General features: G+C 49.3%; 1 protein-coding gene across 1 annotated transcript in view; it reads left to right on the forward strand.

The window, feature by feature from the left end:
- The window catches only part of LOC149984278 (CUB and sushi domain-containing protein 3-like), a 569,716-nt gene that overhangs the window by 380,034 nt on the left and 173,844 nt on the right, over positions 1-15,838 (forward strand). Inside the window, exons 46-47 of the mRNA XM_090219648.1 lie at positions 9,770-9,915; positions 15,276-15,356. Coding sequence (XP_090075774.1) covers positions 9,770-9,915; positions 15,276-15,356 — 227 coding nt within the window. The remainder of the gene's footprint in view (positions 1-9,769; positions 9,916-15,275; positions 15,357-15,838) is intronic.

The raw sequence follows: 15,838 nt of genomic DNA on the forward strand, positions 1-15,838 counted from the left end.
TAACAAAGCAGTTAACCATCAATTCCATCAGTTTTCCTGAGGTATTTATTGGGCTACACTTGCTTGTTTTTAAAAAGCAAAGCATTACAATATGTTTTTAGAATCATCGGCATAATGGAGGCCAGATGGAATGTAGAATGTAGAATGTGGAATGTAGAATGTAGAATGTAGAATGTAGAATGTGGAATGTAGAATGTAGAATGTGGAATTCTCCTCCGTTGGATTCCAGAACAGAACAGTAGAGTAGTAGAACAACTCAGCTGCACCGTAGGCAGTCACACCCCCACCACACAGCCCCGCCAGGGGAACCCAACCCCGGGCCTTTCTCTCTCTCTCCACTCCCATGGGGACACTTTGAGCTCTGCCTCGGGCTTACAGTCAGAACAAGGCATCTGCAAGAGGCATCCACTTTAGAAAAACACTTCTGTTGGACTCAGTAGACACGCCAAAAACATTTCTGTTGGACTCAATAAACATGACAAAAACACTTCTGTTGGACTCAATAAACATGACAAAAACACTTCTGTTGGACTCAGTAAACATGACAAAAACACTTCTGTTGGACTCAGTAGACACGCCAAAAACACTTCTGTTGGACTCAGTAGACACGCCAAAAACACTTCTGTTGGACTCAATAAACATGCCAAAAACACTTCTGTTGGACTCAATAGAGATGAATTGGTTTCCCTTTTCGGATGCAGTCAGTCAGGAAAACAGATGTATCTCCTCTCTCACGACGTCGGCATTAGTGCTAATGCGTTTTCTCCGGTACAGCAGAGCAGACGACAGCGGCCGAAGGCTTCAGCGAAAGGTTCACCCATAATGACAACCCTATTAAGGAGCAGTCCGGAGGGAAATTGCTTATCATTGAAAATCATTAGTACTGGCTGAGGCTGTTGTTGACCTCATTTAGCTGGGCTTTACGTAACATAAACTCAGGTTCTCTGGATACTCTGGCTGGGTTGAGCCCCCCCCCCCCCCTAAATCTCTATAGTTAGTACAGCACTTAGCTAACTAGGACCCTGGAAGGCCCAGACCACTCATAGTACAGCACTTAGCTAGCTAGGACCCTGGAAGACCCAGACCACTCATAGTACAGCACTTAGCTAGCTAGGACCCTGGAAGACCTAGACCACTCATAGTACAGCACTTAGCTAGCTAGGACCCTGGAAGACCCAGACCACTCATAGTACAGCACTTGGCTAGCTAGGACCCTGGAAGGCCCAGACCACTCATAGTACAGCACTTAGCTAGCTAGGACCCTGGAAGACCCAGACCACTCATAGTACAGCACTTAGCTAGCTAGGACCCTGGAAGACCCAGACCACTCATAGTACAGCACTTAGCTAGCTAGGACCCTGGACGACCCAGACCACTCATAGTACAGCACTTAGCTAGCTAGGACCCTGGAAGACCTAGACCACTCATAGTACAGCACTTAGCTAGCTAGGACCCTGGAAGACCCAGACCACTCATAGTACAGCATTTAGCTAGCTAGGACCCTGGAAGACCCAGACCACTCATAGTACAGCACTTTGCTAGCTAGGACCCTGGAAGACCTAGACCACTCATAGTACAGCACTTAGCTAGCTAGGACCCTGGAAGACCCAGACCACTCATAGTACAGCACTTAGCTAGCTAGGACCCTGGAGGACCCAGACCACTCATAGTACAGCACTTAGCTAGCTAGGACCCTGGAGGACCCAGACCACTCATAGTACAGCACTTAGCTAGCTAGGACCCTGGAGGACCCAGACCACTCATAGTACAGCACTTAGCTAGCTAGGACCCTGGAGGACCCGGACCACTCATAGTACAGCACTTAGCTAGCTAGCTAGGACCCTGGAGGACCCAGACCACTCATAGTACAGCACTTAGCTAGCTAGGACCCTGGAGGACCCAGACCACTCATAGTACAGCACTTAGCTAGCTAGCTAGGACCCGGGAAGACCCAGACCACTCATAGTACAGCACTTAGCTAGCTAGGACCCTGGAGGACCCAGACCACTCATAGTACAGCACTTAGCTAGCTAGGACCCAAGAAGACCCAGACCACTCATAGTACAGCACTTAGCTAGCTAGGACCCTGGAGGACCCAGACCACTCATAGTACAGCACTTAGCTAGCTAGGACCCTGGAAGACCCAGACCACTCATAGTACAGCACTTAGCTAGCTAGGACCCTGGAAGACCCAGACCACTCATAGTACAGCATTTAGCTAGCTAGGACCCTGGAAGACCCAGACCACTCATAGTACAGCACTTAGCTAGCTAGGACCCTGGAAGACCTAGACCACTCATAGTACAGCACTTAGCTAGCTAGGACCCTGGAAGACCCAGACCACTCATAGTACAGCACTTAGCTAGCTAGGACCCTGGAGGACCCAGACCACTCATAGTACAGCACTTAGCTAGCTAGGACCCTGGAGGACCCAGACCACTCATAGTACAGCACTTAGCTAGCTAGGACCCTGGAAGACCTAGACCACTCATAGTACAGCACTTAGCTAGCTAGGACCCTGGAAGGCCCAGACCACTCATAGTACAGCACTTAGCTAGCTAGGACCCTGGAAGACCCAGACCACTCATAGTACAGCACTTAGCTAGCTAGGACCCTGGAAGACCCAGGCCACTCATAGTACAGCACTTAGCTAGCTAGGACCCTGGAAGACCCAGACCACTCATAGTACAGCACTTAGCTAGCTAGGACCCTGGAAGACCTAGACCACTCATAGTACAGCACTTAGCTAGCTAGGACCCTGGAAGACCCAGACCACTCATAGTACAGCACTTAGCTAGCTAGGACCCTGGAAGGCCCAGACCACTCATAGTACAGCACTTAGCTAGCTAGGACCCTGGAAGACCCAGACCACTCATAGTACAGCACTTAGCTAGCTAGGACCCTGGAAGACCCAGACCACTCATAGTACAGCACTTAGCTAGCTAGGACCCTGGACGACCCAGACCACTCATAGTACAGCACTTAGCTAGCTAGGACCCTGGAAGACCTAGACCACTCATAGTACAGCACTTAGCTAGCTAGGACCCTGGAAGACCCAGACCACTCATAGTACAGCATTTAGCTAGCTAGGACCCTGGAAGACCCAGACCACTCATAGTACAGCACTTTGCTAGCTAGGACCCTGGAAGACCTAGACCACTCATAGTACAGCACTTAGCTAGCTAGGACCCTGGAAGACCCAGACCACTCATAGTACAGCACTTAGCTAGCTAGGACCCTGGAGGACCCAGACCACTCATAGTACAGCACTTAGCTAGCTAGGACCCTGGAGGACCCAGACCACTCATAGTACAGCACTTAGCTAGCTAGGACCCTGGAGGACCCAGACCACTCATAGTACAGCACTTAGCTAGCTAGGACCCTGGAGGACCCGGACCATTCATAGTACAGCACTTAGCTAGCTAGCTAGGACCCTGGAGGACCCAGACCACTCATAGTACAGCACTTAGCTAGCTAGGACCCTGGAGGACCCAGACCACTCATAGTACAGCACTTAGCTAGCTAGCTAGGACCCGGGAAGACCCAGACCACTCATAGTACAGCACTTAGCTAGCTAGGACCCTGGAGGACCCAGACCACTCATAGTACAGCACTTAGCTAGCTAGGACCCAAGAAGACCCAGACCACTCATAGTACAGCACTTAGCTAGCTAGGACCCTGGAGGACCCAGACCACTCATAGTACAGCACTTAGCTAGCTAGGACCCAAGAAGACCCAGACCACTCATAGTACAGCACTTAGCTAGCTAGGACCCTGGAAGACCCAGACCACTCATAGTACAGCATTTAGCTAGCTAGGACCCTGGAAGACCCAGACCACTCATAGTACAGCACTTAGCTAGCTAGGACCCTGGAAGACCTAGACCACTCATAGTACAGCACTTAGCTAGCTAGGACCCTGGAAGACCCAGACCACTCATAGTACAGCACTTAGCTAGCTAGGACCCTGGAGGACCCAGACCACTCATAGTACAGCACTTAGCTAGTTAGGACCCTGGAGGACCCAGACCACTCATAGTACAGCACTTAGCTAGCTAGCTAGGACCCTGGAGGACCCAGACCACTCATAGTACAGCACTTAGCTAGCTAGGACCCTGGAGAACCCGGACCACTCATAGTACAGCACTTAGCTAGCTAGCTAGGACCCTGGAGGACCCAGACCACTCATAGTACAGCACTTAGCTAGCTAGGACCCTGGAGGACCCAGACCACTCATAGTACAGCACTTAGCTAGCTAGCTAGGACCCTGGAGGACCCAGACCACTCATAGTACAGCACTTAGCTAGCTAGGACCCAGGAAGACCCAGACCACTCATAGTACAGCACTTAGCTAGCTAGGACCCTGGAAGGCCCAGACCACTTATAGTACAGCACTTAGCTAGCTAGGACCCTGGAGGCCCCAGACCACTCATAGTACAGCACTTAGCTAGCTAGGACCCTGGAGGACCCAGACCACTCATAGTACAGCACTTAGCTAGCTAGCTAGGACCCTGGAGGACCCAGACCACTCATAGTACAGCACTTAGCTAGCTAGGACCCTGGAAGACCCAGACCACTTATAGTACAGCACTTAGCTAGCTAGGACCCTGGAAGACCCAGACCACTCATAGTACAGCACTTAGCTAGCTAGGACCCTGGAAGACCCAGACCACTCATAGTACAGCACTTAGCTAGCTAGCTAGGACCCTGGAGGACCCAGACCACTCATAGTACAGCACTTAGCTAGCTAGGACCCTGGAGGACCCAGACCACTCATAGTACAGCACTTAGCTAGCTAGGACCCTGGAAGACCCAGACCACTCATAGTACAGCACTTAGCTAGCTAGCTAGGACCCGGGAAGACCCAGACCACTCATAGTACAGCAACGTGCTTCTTCTTCGTCATTCTTCTTTTTCATTCTTCTTCTTCATTCTTCTTCTTCATTCTTCTTCATTCTGTATCCAGTGTATTTTCCTTCTTAAATGTGTCTGTACGTGTTTGGGGGTGATTGTTCCCCAGAAAGCTTTGTAGCTTTCGTAGCACTTAACTAGTCACGAAAACCCTCGATGACCTAAACCCAGAATACACTGGGTCACAACGGTAGGGGTGATTGTTCCCTAGAAAGCTTTGTGGCTTTCGTAGCACTTAACTAGTCACGAAAACCCTCGATGACCTAAACCCAGAATACACTGGGTCACAACGGTAGGGGTGATTGTTCCCTAGAAAGCTTTGTGGCTTTCGTAGCACTTAACTAGTCACGAAAACCCTCGATGACCTAAACACAGAATACACTGGGTCACAACGGTAGGGGTGATTGTTCCCCAGAAAGCTTTGTGGCTTTCGTAGCACTTAACTAGTCACGAAAACCCTCGATGACCTAAACCCAGAATACACTGGGTCACAACGATAGGGGTGATTGTTCCCCAGAAAGCTTTGTGGCTTTCGTAGCACTTAACTAGTCATGAAAACCCTCGATGACTTAAACCCAGAATACACTGGGTCACAACGGTAGGGGTGATTGTTCCCTAGAAAGCTTTGTGGCTTTCGTAGCACTTAACTAGTCACGAAAACCCTCGATGACCTAAACCCAGAATACACTGGGTCACAACGATAGGGGTGATTGTTCCCCAGAAAGCTTTGTGGCTTTCGTAGCACTTAACTAGTCACGAATACCCTCGATGACCTAAACCCAGACTACACTGGGTCACATCACTTGGGGCGGCAGGGTAGCCTAGTGGTTAGAGCATTGGACTAGTAACCGAAAGGTTGTAAGTTCAAAATCTCGAGCTGACAAGGTACACAATCTGTCGTTCTGCCCCTGAACAGGCAGTTAACCCACTGTTCCTAGGCCGTCATTGAAAATAAGAATTTGTTCTTAACTGACTTGCCTGGTAAAATAAATAAATAAAAAACAACGGTAACCTGCTTCATTTTTGGTGGATTTGTTGTTGTTGTTGTTGTTCACTTCAGGCACTTCAGAAGATCGATGGTCTAACGGTCAAAGATTTAACAGTATTTATTCTCTCCTTGCTGATTGGCTGGTTATTATCAAGAGAAATAAAGTGTTACGTTAGCTACCAAGTTTTAGGGATACCCTGCTCCCTATAAAGTGTACTACGTTTGACCATGGCCCATAATGGACTATGTAGAGGATAGGGTGGCATTTAGGACGCAGGGGGGAACTCACACTCTCCCCTGGTTGTTTGGGAGACAAATAACTCACACTCTCCCTTGGTTGTTTGGGATACAAGCGTAACTCACACTCTCCCTTGGTTGTTTGGGATACAGGCCTAACTCTCACTCTCCCCTGGTTGTTTGGGATACAGGCCTAACTCACACTCTCCCCTGGTTGTTTGGGATACAGGTGTAACTCTCACTCTCCCCTGGTTGTTTGGGATACAGGCCTAACTCTCACTCTCCCCTGGTTGTTTGGGATACAGGCCTAACTCACACTCTCCCCTGGTTGTTTGGGATACAGGCCTAACTCTCACTCTCCCCTGGTTGTTTGGGATACAGGCCTAACTCTCACTCTCCCCTGGTTGTTTGGGATACAGGCCTAACTCTCACTCTCCCCTGGTTGTTTGGGATACAGGCCTAACTCTCACTCTCCCCTGGTTGTTTGGGATACAGGCCTAACTCTCACTCTCCCTTGGTTGTTTGGGATACAGGCCTAACTCACACTCTCCCCTGGTTGTTTGGGATACAGGCCTAACTCTCACTCTCCCCTGGTTGTTTGGGATACAGGGCTAACTCACACTCTCCCCTGGTTGTTTGGGATACAGGCATAACTCACACTCTCCCCTGGTTGTTTGGGATACAGGCCTAACTCTCACTCTCCCCTGGTTGTTTGGGATACAGGCCTAACTCTCACTCTCCCCTGGTTGTTTGGGATACAGGCCTAACTCTCACTCTCCCCTGGTTGTTTGGGATACAGGCGTAACTCACACTCTCCCCTGGTTGTTTGGGATACAGGCGTAACTCACACTCTCCCCTGGTTGTTTGGGATACAGGCGTAACTCACACTCTCCCCTGGTTATTGCTCATCGCTACAGGGCCACAGACCTAGACCACTCTCACAACTTCAAAGGGCTTCATGTGGAAAATTGTGTATACTTCACCCTCAGAAGATTTACAGTCAAACAATTGATATAATGACTCTCTCTCTCTGCTGTGGGATCAGGCTGTCCAGACTAATGACTCTCTCTCTCTCTCTGCTGTGGGACCAGGCTGTCCAGACTAATGACTCTCTCTCTCTCTGCTGTGGGACCAGGCTGTCCACACTAATGACTCTCTCTCTCTCTGCTGTGGGACCAGGCTGTCCAGACTAATGACTCTCTCTCTGCTGTGGGACCAGGCTGTCCAGACTAATGACTCTCTCTCTCTCTCTGCTGTGGGACCAGGCTGTCCAGACGAATGCCTCTCTCTCTCTCTCTCTCTCTCTCTCTGCTGTGGGACCAAGCTGTCCAGACTAATGACTCTCTCTCTCTGCTGTGGGACCAGGCTGTCCACACTAATGACTCTCTCTCTCTCTGCTGTGGGACCAGGCTGTCCAGACTAATGGCTCTCTCTCTCTCTGCTGTGGGACCAGGCTGTCCAGACTAATGGCTCTCTCTCTCTCTGCTGTGGGACCAGGCTGTCCAGACTAATGACTCTCTCTCTCTCTGCTGTGGGACCAGGCTGTCCAGACTAATGACTCTCTCTTTCTCTCTGCTGTTCGACCAGGCTGTCCAGACTAATGACTATCTCTCTCTGCTGTGGGACCAGGCTGTCCAGACTAATGACTCTCTTTCTCTCTGCTGTTCGACCAGGCTGTCTAGACTAATGACTCTCTCTTTCTCTCTGCTGTGGGACCAGGCTGTCCAGACTAATGACTCTCTCTCTCTCTGCTGTGGGACCAGGCTGTCCAGACTAATGACTCTCTTTCTCTCTGCTGTTCGACCAGGCTGTCTAGACTAATGACTCTCTCTCTCTCTGCTGTGGGACCAGGCTGTCCAGACGAATGCCTCTCTCTCTCTCTCTCTCTCTCTCTCTCTCTCTCTCTGCTGTGGGACCAAGCTGTCCAGACTAATGACTCTCTCGCTCTGCTGTGGGACCAGGCTGTCCACACTAATGACTCTCTCTCTCTCTGCTGTGGGACCAGGCTGTCCAGACTAATGGCTCTCTCTCTCTCTGCTGTGGGACCAGGCTGTCCAGACTAATGGCTCTCTCTCTCTCTGCTGTGGGACCAGGCTGTCCAGACTAATGACTCTCTCTCTCTCTGCTGTGGGACCAGGCTGTCCAGACTAATGACTCTCTCTTTCTCTCTGCTGTTCGACCAGGCTGTCCAGACTAATGACTATCTCTCTCTGCTGTGGGACCAGGCTGTCCAGACTAATGACTCTCTTTCTCTCTGCTGTTCGACCAGGCTGTCTAGACTAATGACTCTCTCTTTCTCTCTGCTGTGGGACCAGGCTGTCCAGACTAATGGCTCTCTCTCTCTCTGCTGTGGGACCAGGCTGTCCAGACTAATGGCTCTCTCTCTCTCTGCTGTGGGACCAGGCTATCCAGACTAATGACTCTCTCTCTCTCTGCTGTGGGACCAGGCTGTCCAGACTAATGACTCTCTCTTTCTCTCTGCTGTTCGACCAGGCTGTCCAGACTAATGACTATCTCTCTCTGCTGTGGGACCAGGCTGTCCAGACTAATGACTCTCTTTCTCTCTGCTGTTCGACCAGGCTGTCTAGACTAATGACTCTCTCTTTCTCTCTGCTGTGGGACCAGGCTGTCCAGACTAATGACTCTCTCTCTCTCTGCTGTGGGACCAGGCTGTCCAGACTAATGACTCTCTTTCTCTCTGCTGTTCGACCAGGCTGTCTAGACTAATGACTCTCTCTCTCTCTGCTGTGGGACCAGGCTGTCCAGACGAATGCCTCTCTCTCTCTCTCTCTCTCTCTCTCTCTGCTGTGGGACCAAGCTGTCCAGACTAATGACTCTCTCTCTCTGCTGTGGGACCAGGCTGTCCACACTAATGACTCTCTCTCTCTCTGCTGTGGGACCAGGCTGTCCAGACTAATGGCTCTCTCTCTCTCTGCTGTGGGACCAGGCTGTCCAGACTAATGGCTCTCTCTCTCTCTGCTGTGGGACCAGGCTGTCCAGACTAATGACTCTCTCTCTCTGCTGTGGGACCAGGCTGTCCAGACTAATGACTCTCTCTCTCTCTGCTGTGGGACCAGGCTGTCCAGACTAATGGCTCTCTCTCTCTCTGCTGTGGGACCAGGCTGTCCAGACTAATGACTCTCTCTCTCTCTGCTGTGGGACCAGGCTGTCCAGACTAATGACTCTCTCTTTCTCTCTGCTGTTCGACCAGGCTGTCCAGACTAATGACTATCTCTCTCTGCTGTGGGACCAGGCTGTCCAGACTAATGACTCTCTTTCTCTCTGCTGTTCGACCAGGCTGTCTAGACTAATGACTCTCTCTTTCTCTCTGCTGTGGGACCAGGCTGTCCAGACTAATGACTCTCTCTCTCTCTGCTGTGGGACCAGGCTGTCCAGACTAATGACTCTCTTTCTCTCTGCTGTTCGACCAGGCTGTCTAGACTAATGACTCTCTCTCTCTCTGCTGTGGGACCAGGCTGTCCAGACTAATGACTCTCTCTTTCTGCTGTTCGACCAGGCTGTCTAGACTAATGACTCTCTCTCTCTGCTGTTCGACCAGGCTGTCTAGACTAATTAACTACACAGCTTTGGGGAAACTAACTCACCGCTGATTGGTTGTCGTCTCTCCTTACAGGGACGGCCCTGACCAAGGATCTCCTCAGATTGGTCAGTTCAGTGGGAACACGCCCCAGAAAGAGGTCTATACCACAGCCAATCATGTCCTCATCAAGTTCCACAGTGATTTCAGCACTAGCGGGTTCTTTGTACTTAGTTACCATGGTGAGTAGTGCCCTTTTAGAGTTTCTACTTAGTTACCATGGTGAGTAGTGCCCTTTTAAAGAGACTGCTTCAGCTGTAATGATTCTGATTCAAATGAACCAGTATATTAAATAGAACCCTAGACTGGACATTGGTAAAATAATGAACTTAAGGTCTTTATGAATTTACTGCCTTCATGAATTTATAGTCATTATGAACTTAGCGTTTATGAACTTACTGCATTAATGAACTTAGTCTTTATGAACTCAGTCTTTATGAACTTACTGTGTTTATGAACTTAGTCTTTATGAACTTAGTCTTTATGAACTCAGTCTTTATGAACTTAGTCTTCAGGAACTTAGTCATTATGAACTTAGTCTTTATGAACTTAGTCTTTATGAACTCAGTCTTTATGAACTCAGTCTTTATGAACTCAGTGTTTATGAACTCAGTGTTTATGAACTCAGTCTTTATGAACTCAGTCTTTATGAACTTAGTCTTTATGAACTTACAGTGTTCTAAGACACTGCATCTCAGCGCTAGAGGCGTCACTACAGACTGTGGTTCGATTCCAGGCTGTATCACAGCGGTCTAAGGCACTGCATCTCAGTGCTAGAGGCATCACTACAGACCGTGGTTTGATTCCAGGCTGTATCACAGCGGTCTAAGGCACTGCATCTCAGTGCTAGAGGTGCCACTACAGACCGTGGTTCGATTCCAGGCTGTATAACAGCGGTCTAAGGCACTGCATCTCAGTGCTAGAGGCATCAGTACAGACCGTGGTTCGATTCCAGGCTGTATCACAGTGGTCTAAGGCACTGCTTCTTAGTGCTAGAGGTGTCACTACAGACCGTGGTTCGGTTCCAGGCTGTATCACAGCGGTCTAAGGCACTGCATCTCAGTGCAAGAGGCGTCACTACAGACTGTGGTTCAATTCCAGGCTGAATCACAGCGGTCTAAGGCACTGCATCTCAGTGCTAGAGGCGTCAGTACAGACCGTGGTTCGATTCCAGGCTGTATCATATTGGTCTAAGGCACTGCATCTCAGTGCTAGAGGCGTCACTACAGACCGTGGTTTTATTCCAGGCTGTATCACAGTGGTCTCAGTGCTAGAGGTGCCACTACAGACCGTGGTTCAATTCCAGGCTGAATCACAGCGGTCTAAGGCACTGCATCTCAGTGCTAGAGGCGTCAGTACAGACCGTGGTTCGATTCCAGGCTGTATCACAGCGGTCTAAGGCACTGCATCTCAGTGCTAGAGGTGCCACTACAGACCGTGGTTCGATTCCAGGCTGAATCACAGCGGTCCAAGGCACTGCATCTCAGTGCTAGAGGCGTCAGTGCAGACCGTGGTTCGATTCCAGGCTGTATCACAGTGGTCTAAGGCACTGCATCTCAGTGCTAGAGGCACCACTACAGACCGTGGTTCGATTCCAGGCTGTATCACAGCGGTCTAAGGCACTGCATCTCAGTGCTAGAGGCGTCACTACAGACCGTGGTTCGATTCCAGGCTGCATCTCAGCGGTCTAAGGCACTGCATATCAGTGCTAGAGGCGTTACTACAGACCGTGGTTCAATTCCAGGCTGTATCACAGTGGTCTAAGGCACTGCATCACAGTGCGAGAGGCGCCACTACAGACCGTGGTTCGATTCCAGGCTGTATCACAGCGGTCTAAGGCACTGCATCACAGTGCGAGAGGCGCCACTACAGACCGTGGTTCGATTCCAGGCTGCATCACAGCGGTCTAAGGCATTGCATCTCAGTGCTAGAGGCGTCACTACAGACCGTGGTTCGATTCCAGGCTGTATCACAGCGGTCTAAGGCACTGCATCTCAGTGCTAGAGTCGTCACTACAGACCGTGGTTCGATTCCAGGCTGCATCACAGCGGTCTAAGGCACTGCATCTCAGTGCTAGAGGCGTTACTACAGACCGTGGTTCAATTCCAGGCTGTATCACAGCGGTCTAAGGCACTGCATCACAGTGCGAGAGGCGCCACTACAGACCGTGGTTCGATTCCAGGCTGCATCACAGCGGTCTAAGGCACTGCATCTCAGTGCTAGAGGCGTCACTACAGACCGTGGTTTGATTCCAGGCTGCATCACAGCGGTCTAAGGCACTGCATCACAGTGCTAGAGGCGTCGCTACTGTCCCTGGTTCGAATCCAGGCTGCATCACATCCGGCCGTGATCGGGAGTCCCGTAGGACGGTGCACAATTGGCCCGTCGTCGTCCGGGTTTGGCTGTCATTGTATATAAGACTTAGTTCTTATAACTGACTGGTTAAATAAATACTGTAGGAACACATGGGTCCGGATGAGGCTGACGTATTGATTACTATGCTGTTGTCACCACCTTTATTAGCTGGTTGTATTTTACTCCATTCTGCTCCCTAGCGCCTTGTTGTTCTTATTGACACGATTTATACTGATAAAAACCTGGATATCAACAGTCATCTTACCACAGTTTGAATTATCATGCCTTTTTTTATGATCGTGGTTGAGGTTCATAATCATGATGGCTGGACGTTCTATAGATTTACAGGCTTAGAAGTGTGATGAGTTGACAGGATGAAGGAGGGATGATGACAGTTTGATGAGCTGACAGGGTGAAGGAGGGGTGATGACAGTTTGATGAGCTGACAGGATGAAGGAGGTGTGATGAGCTGACAGGATGAAGGAGGTGTGATGACAGTTTGATGAGCTGACAGGATGAAGGAGGTGTGATGACAGTTTGATGAGCTGACAGGATGAAGGAGGTGTGATGAGCTGACAGGGTGAAGGAGGTGTGATGACAGTTTGATGAGCTGACAGGATGAAGGAGGTGTGATGACAGTTTGATGAGCTGACAGGATGAAGGAGGTGTGATGAGCTGACAGGATGAAGGAGGTGTGATGACAGTTTGATGAGCTGACAGGATGATGGAGGTGTGATGAGCTGACAGGATGAAGGAGGTGTGATGACAGTTTGATGAACAGACAGGATGAAGGAGGTGTGATTAGCTGACAGGATGAAGGAGGTGTGATGACAGTTTGATGAGCTGACAGGATGAAGGAGGTGTGATGACAGTTTGATGAGCTGACAGGATGAAGACGTGATGAGCTGACAGGATGAAGGAGGTGTGATAACAGTTTGATAAGCTGACAGGATGAAGGAGGTGTGATGACAGTTTGATGAGTTGACAGGATGAAGGAGGTGTGATAACAGTTTGATGAGCTGACAGGATAATGAAGGAGGTGTGATGACAGTTTGATGAGCTGACAGGATGAAGGAGGTGTGATGACAGTTTAATGAGCTGACAGGATGAAGGAGGTGTGATGACAGTTTGATGAGATGACAGGATGAAGGAGGTGTGATGAGCTGACAGGATGAAGGAGGGATGATGACAGTTTGATGAGCTGACAAGATGAAGGGGGTGTGATGAGCTGACAGGATGAAGGAGGGGTGATGACAGTTTGATGAGCTGACATGATGAAGGGGAGTGTAATGACAGTTTGATGAGCTGACTGGATGAAGGAGGTGTGATGACAGTTTGATGAGCTGACAGGATGAAGGAGGTGTGATGAGCTGACAGGATGAAGGAGGGTGATGACAGTTTGATGAGCTGACAGGATGAAGGGGATGTGATGAGCTGACAGGATGAAGGAGGGGTGATGACAGTTTGATGAGCTAACAGGATGAAGGAGGTGTGATGACAGTTTGATGAGCTGACAGGACGAAGGAGGTGTGATGAGCTGACAGGATGATGGAGGTGTGATGACAGTTTGATGAGCAGACAGGATGATGGAGGTGTGATGAGCTGACAGGATGAAGGAGGGATGATGACAGTTTGATGAGCTGACAGGATGAAGGAGGGGTGATGACAGTTTGATGAGCTGACAGGATGAAGGAGGTGTGATGAGCTGACAGGATGAAGGAGGTGTGATGACAGTTTGATGAGCTGACAGGATGAAGGAGGTGTGATGACAGTTTGATGAGCTGACAGGATGAAGGAGGTGTGATGAGCTGACAGGATGAAGGAGGTGTGATGACAGTTTGATGAGCTGACAGGATGATGGAGGTGTGATGAGCTGACAGGATGAAGGAGGTGTGATGACAGTTTGATGAACAGACAGGATGAAGGAGGTGTGATTAGCTGACAGGATGAAGGAGGTGTGATGACAGTTTGATGAGCTGACAGGATGAAGGAGGTGTGATGACAGTTTGATGAGCTGACAGGATGAAGGAGGTGTGATGACAGTTTGATGAGCTGACAGGATGAAGAAGGTGAGATGACAGTTTGATGAGCTGACATGATGAAGGGGAGTGTAATGACAGTTTGATGAGCTGACTGGATGAAGGAGGTGTGATGACAGTTTGATGAGCTGACAGGATGAAGGAGGTGTGATGAGCTGACAGGATGAAGACGTGATGAGCTGACAGGATGAAGGAGGTGTGATAACAGTTTGATGAGCTGACAGGATAATGAAGGAGGTGTGATGACAGTTTGATGAGCTGACAGGATGAAGGAGGTGTGATGACAGTTTAATGAGCTGACAGGATGAAGGAGGTGTGATGACAGTTTGATGAGATGACAGGATGAAGGAGGTGTGATGAGCTGACAGGATGAAGGAGGGATGATGACAGTTTGATGAGCTGACAAGATGAAGGGGGTGTGATGAGCTGACAGGATGAAGGAGGGGTGATGACAGTTTGATGAGCTGACATGATGAAGGGGAGTGTAATGACAGTTTGATGAGCTGACTGGATGAAGGAGGTGTGATGACAGTTTGATGAGCTGACAGGATGAAGGAGGTGTGATGAGCTGACAGGATGAAGGAGGGTGATGACAGTTTGATGAGCTGACAGGATGAAGGGGATGTGATGAGCTGACAGGATGAAGGAGGGGTGATGACAGTTTGATGAGGTAACAGGATGAAGGAGGTGTGATGACAGTTTGATGAGCTGACAGGACGAAGGAGGTGTGATGAGCTGACAGGATGAAGGGGGTGTGATGACAGTTTGATGAGCTGACAGGATGATGGAGGTGTGATGACAGTTTGATGAGCAGACAGGATGATGGAGGTGTGATGAGCTGACAGGATGAAGGAGGTGTGATGACAGTTTGATGAGCTGACAGGATGAAGGGGGTGTGATGACAGTTTGATGAGCTGACAGTATGAAGGAGAGTGGATGACAGTTTGATGAGCTGACAGGAGGAAGGAGGTTGTGATGACAGTTTGATGAGCTGACAGGATGATGGAGGTGTGATGACAGTTTGATGAGCTGACAGGATGCATATCAACAGCCGAACTCTTGTGTTGATACGTAAGTTAATGTTTACCTTCTATTGTTGTTGTTCTTTATTGTTGTTGTTTATTGTTGTTGTTTATCCCCCTTCACAGCATACCAACTGAGAGTGTGTCAGTCTCCTCCAGCTGTTGCCAACGCAGAAGTCCTCACAGAACATGACGAGTTTGAAATAGGTCTGTCACCTTTTATACATGTGTTTGTTTGGTTGGTGAGTTGTTTGGTTGGTGAGTTGTTTGGTTGCTGAGTTGTTTGGTTGGTGAGTTGTTTGGTTGGTGGGTTGTTTGGTTGGTGAGTTGTTTGGTTGGTGAGTTGTTTGGTCGGTGAGTTGGCTGGTTATTCTCTGTATTCATTTATATGTATCAAAGTGGCGCAGTGCAAGCTGTGTTGCTACAGATGCTGGTTTAATACCCGTGCCGCCCTCGACTGGGGAGACCCATGAGATGACTGTAGGTTTTTGCTTTCTCTCCCTCTAAAAACATAAATACATAATTCTAAATAACAAACTGGCTTTATTTACAAATTAGTAACAATGTCTCACCCCATGTTCAAGACTGGGTTTTTTTTCTCGCTCATTTTACGTTATTTGAAAACAAAATCATCTCTGAAATATTTAAGAGGCATTGCACTAATAACGGCGCTGGCTAAGGAAACATTC

This window comes from Oncorhynchus mykiss, chromosome 3 (assembly GCF_057628025.1).
Source record: "Oncorhynchus mykiss isolate SJ-2025 chromosome 3, ASM5762802v1, whole genome shotgun sequence".
Taxonomy (NCBI): domain Eukaryota; kingdom Metazoa; phylum Chordata; class Actinopteri; order Salmoniformes; family Salmonidae; genus Oncorhynchus; species Oncorhynchus mykiss.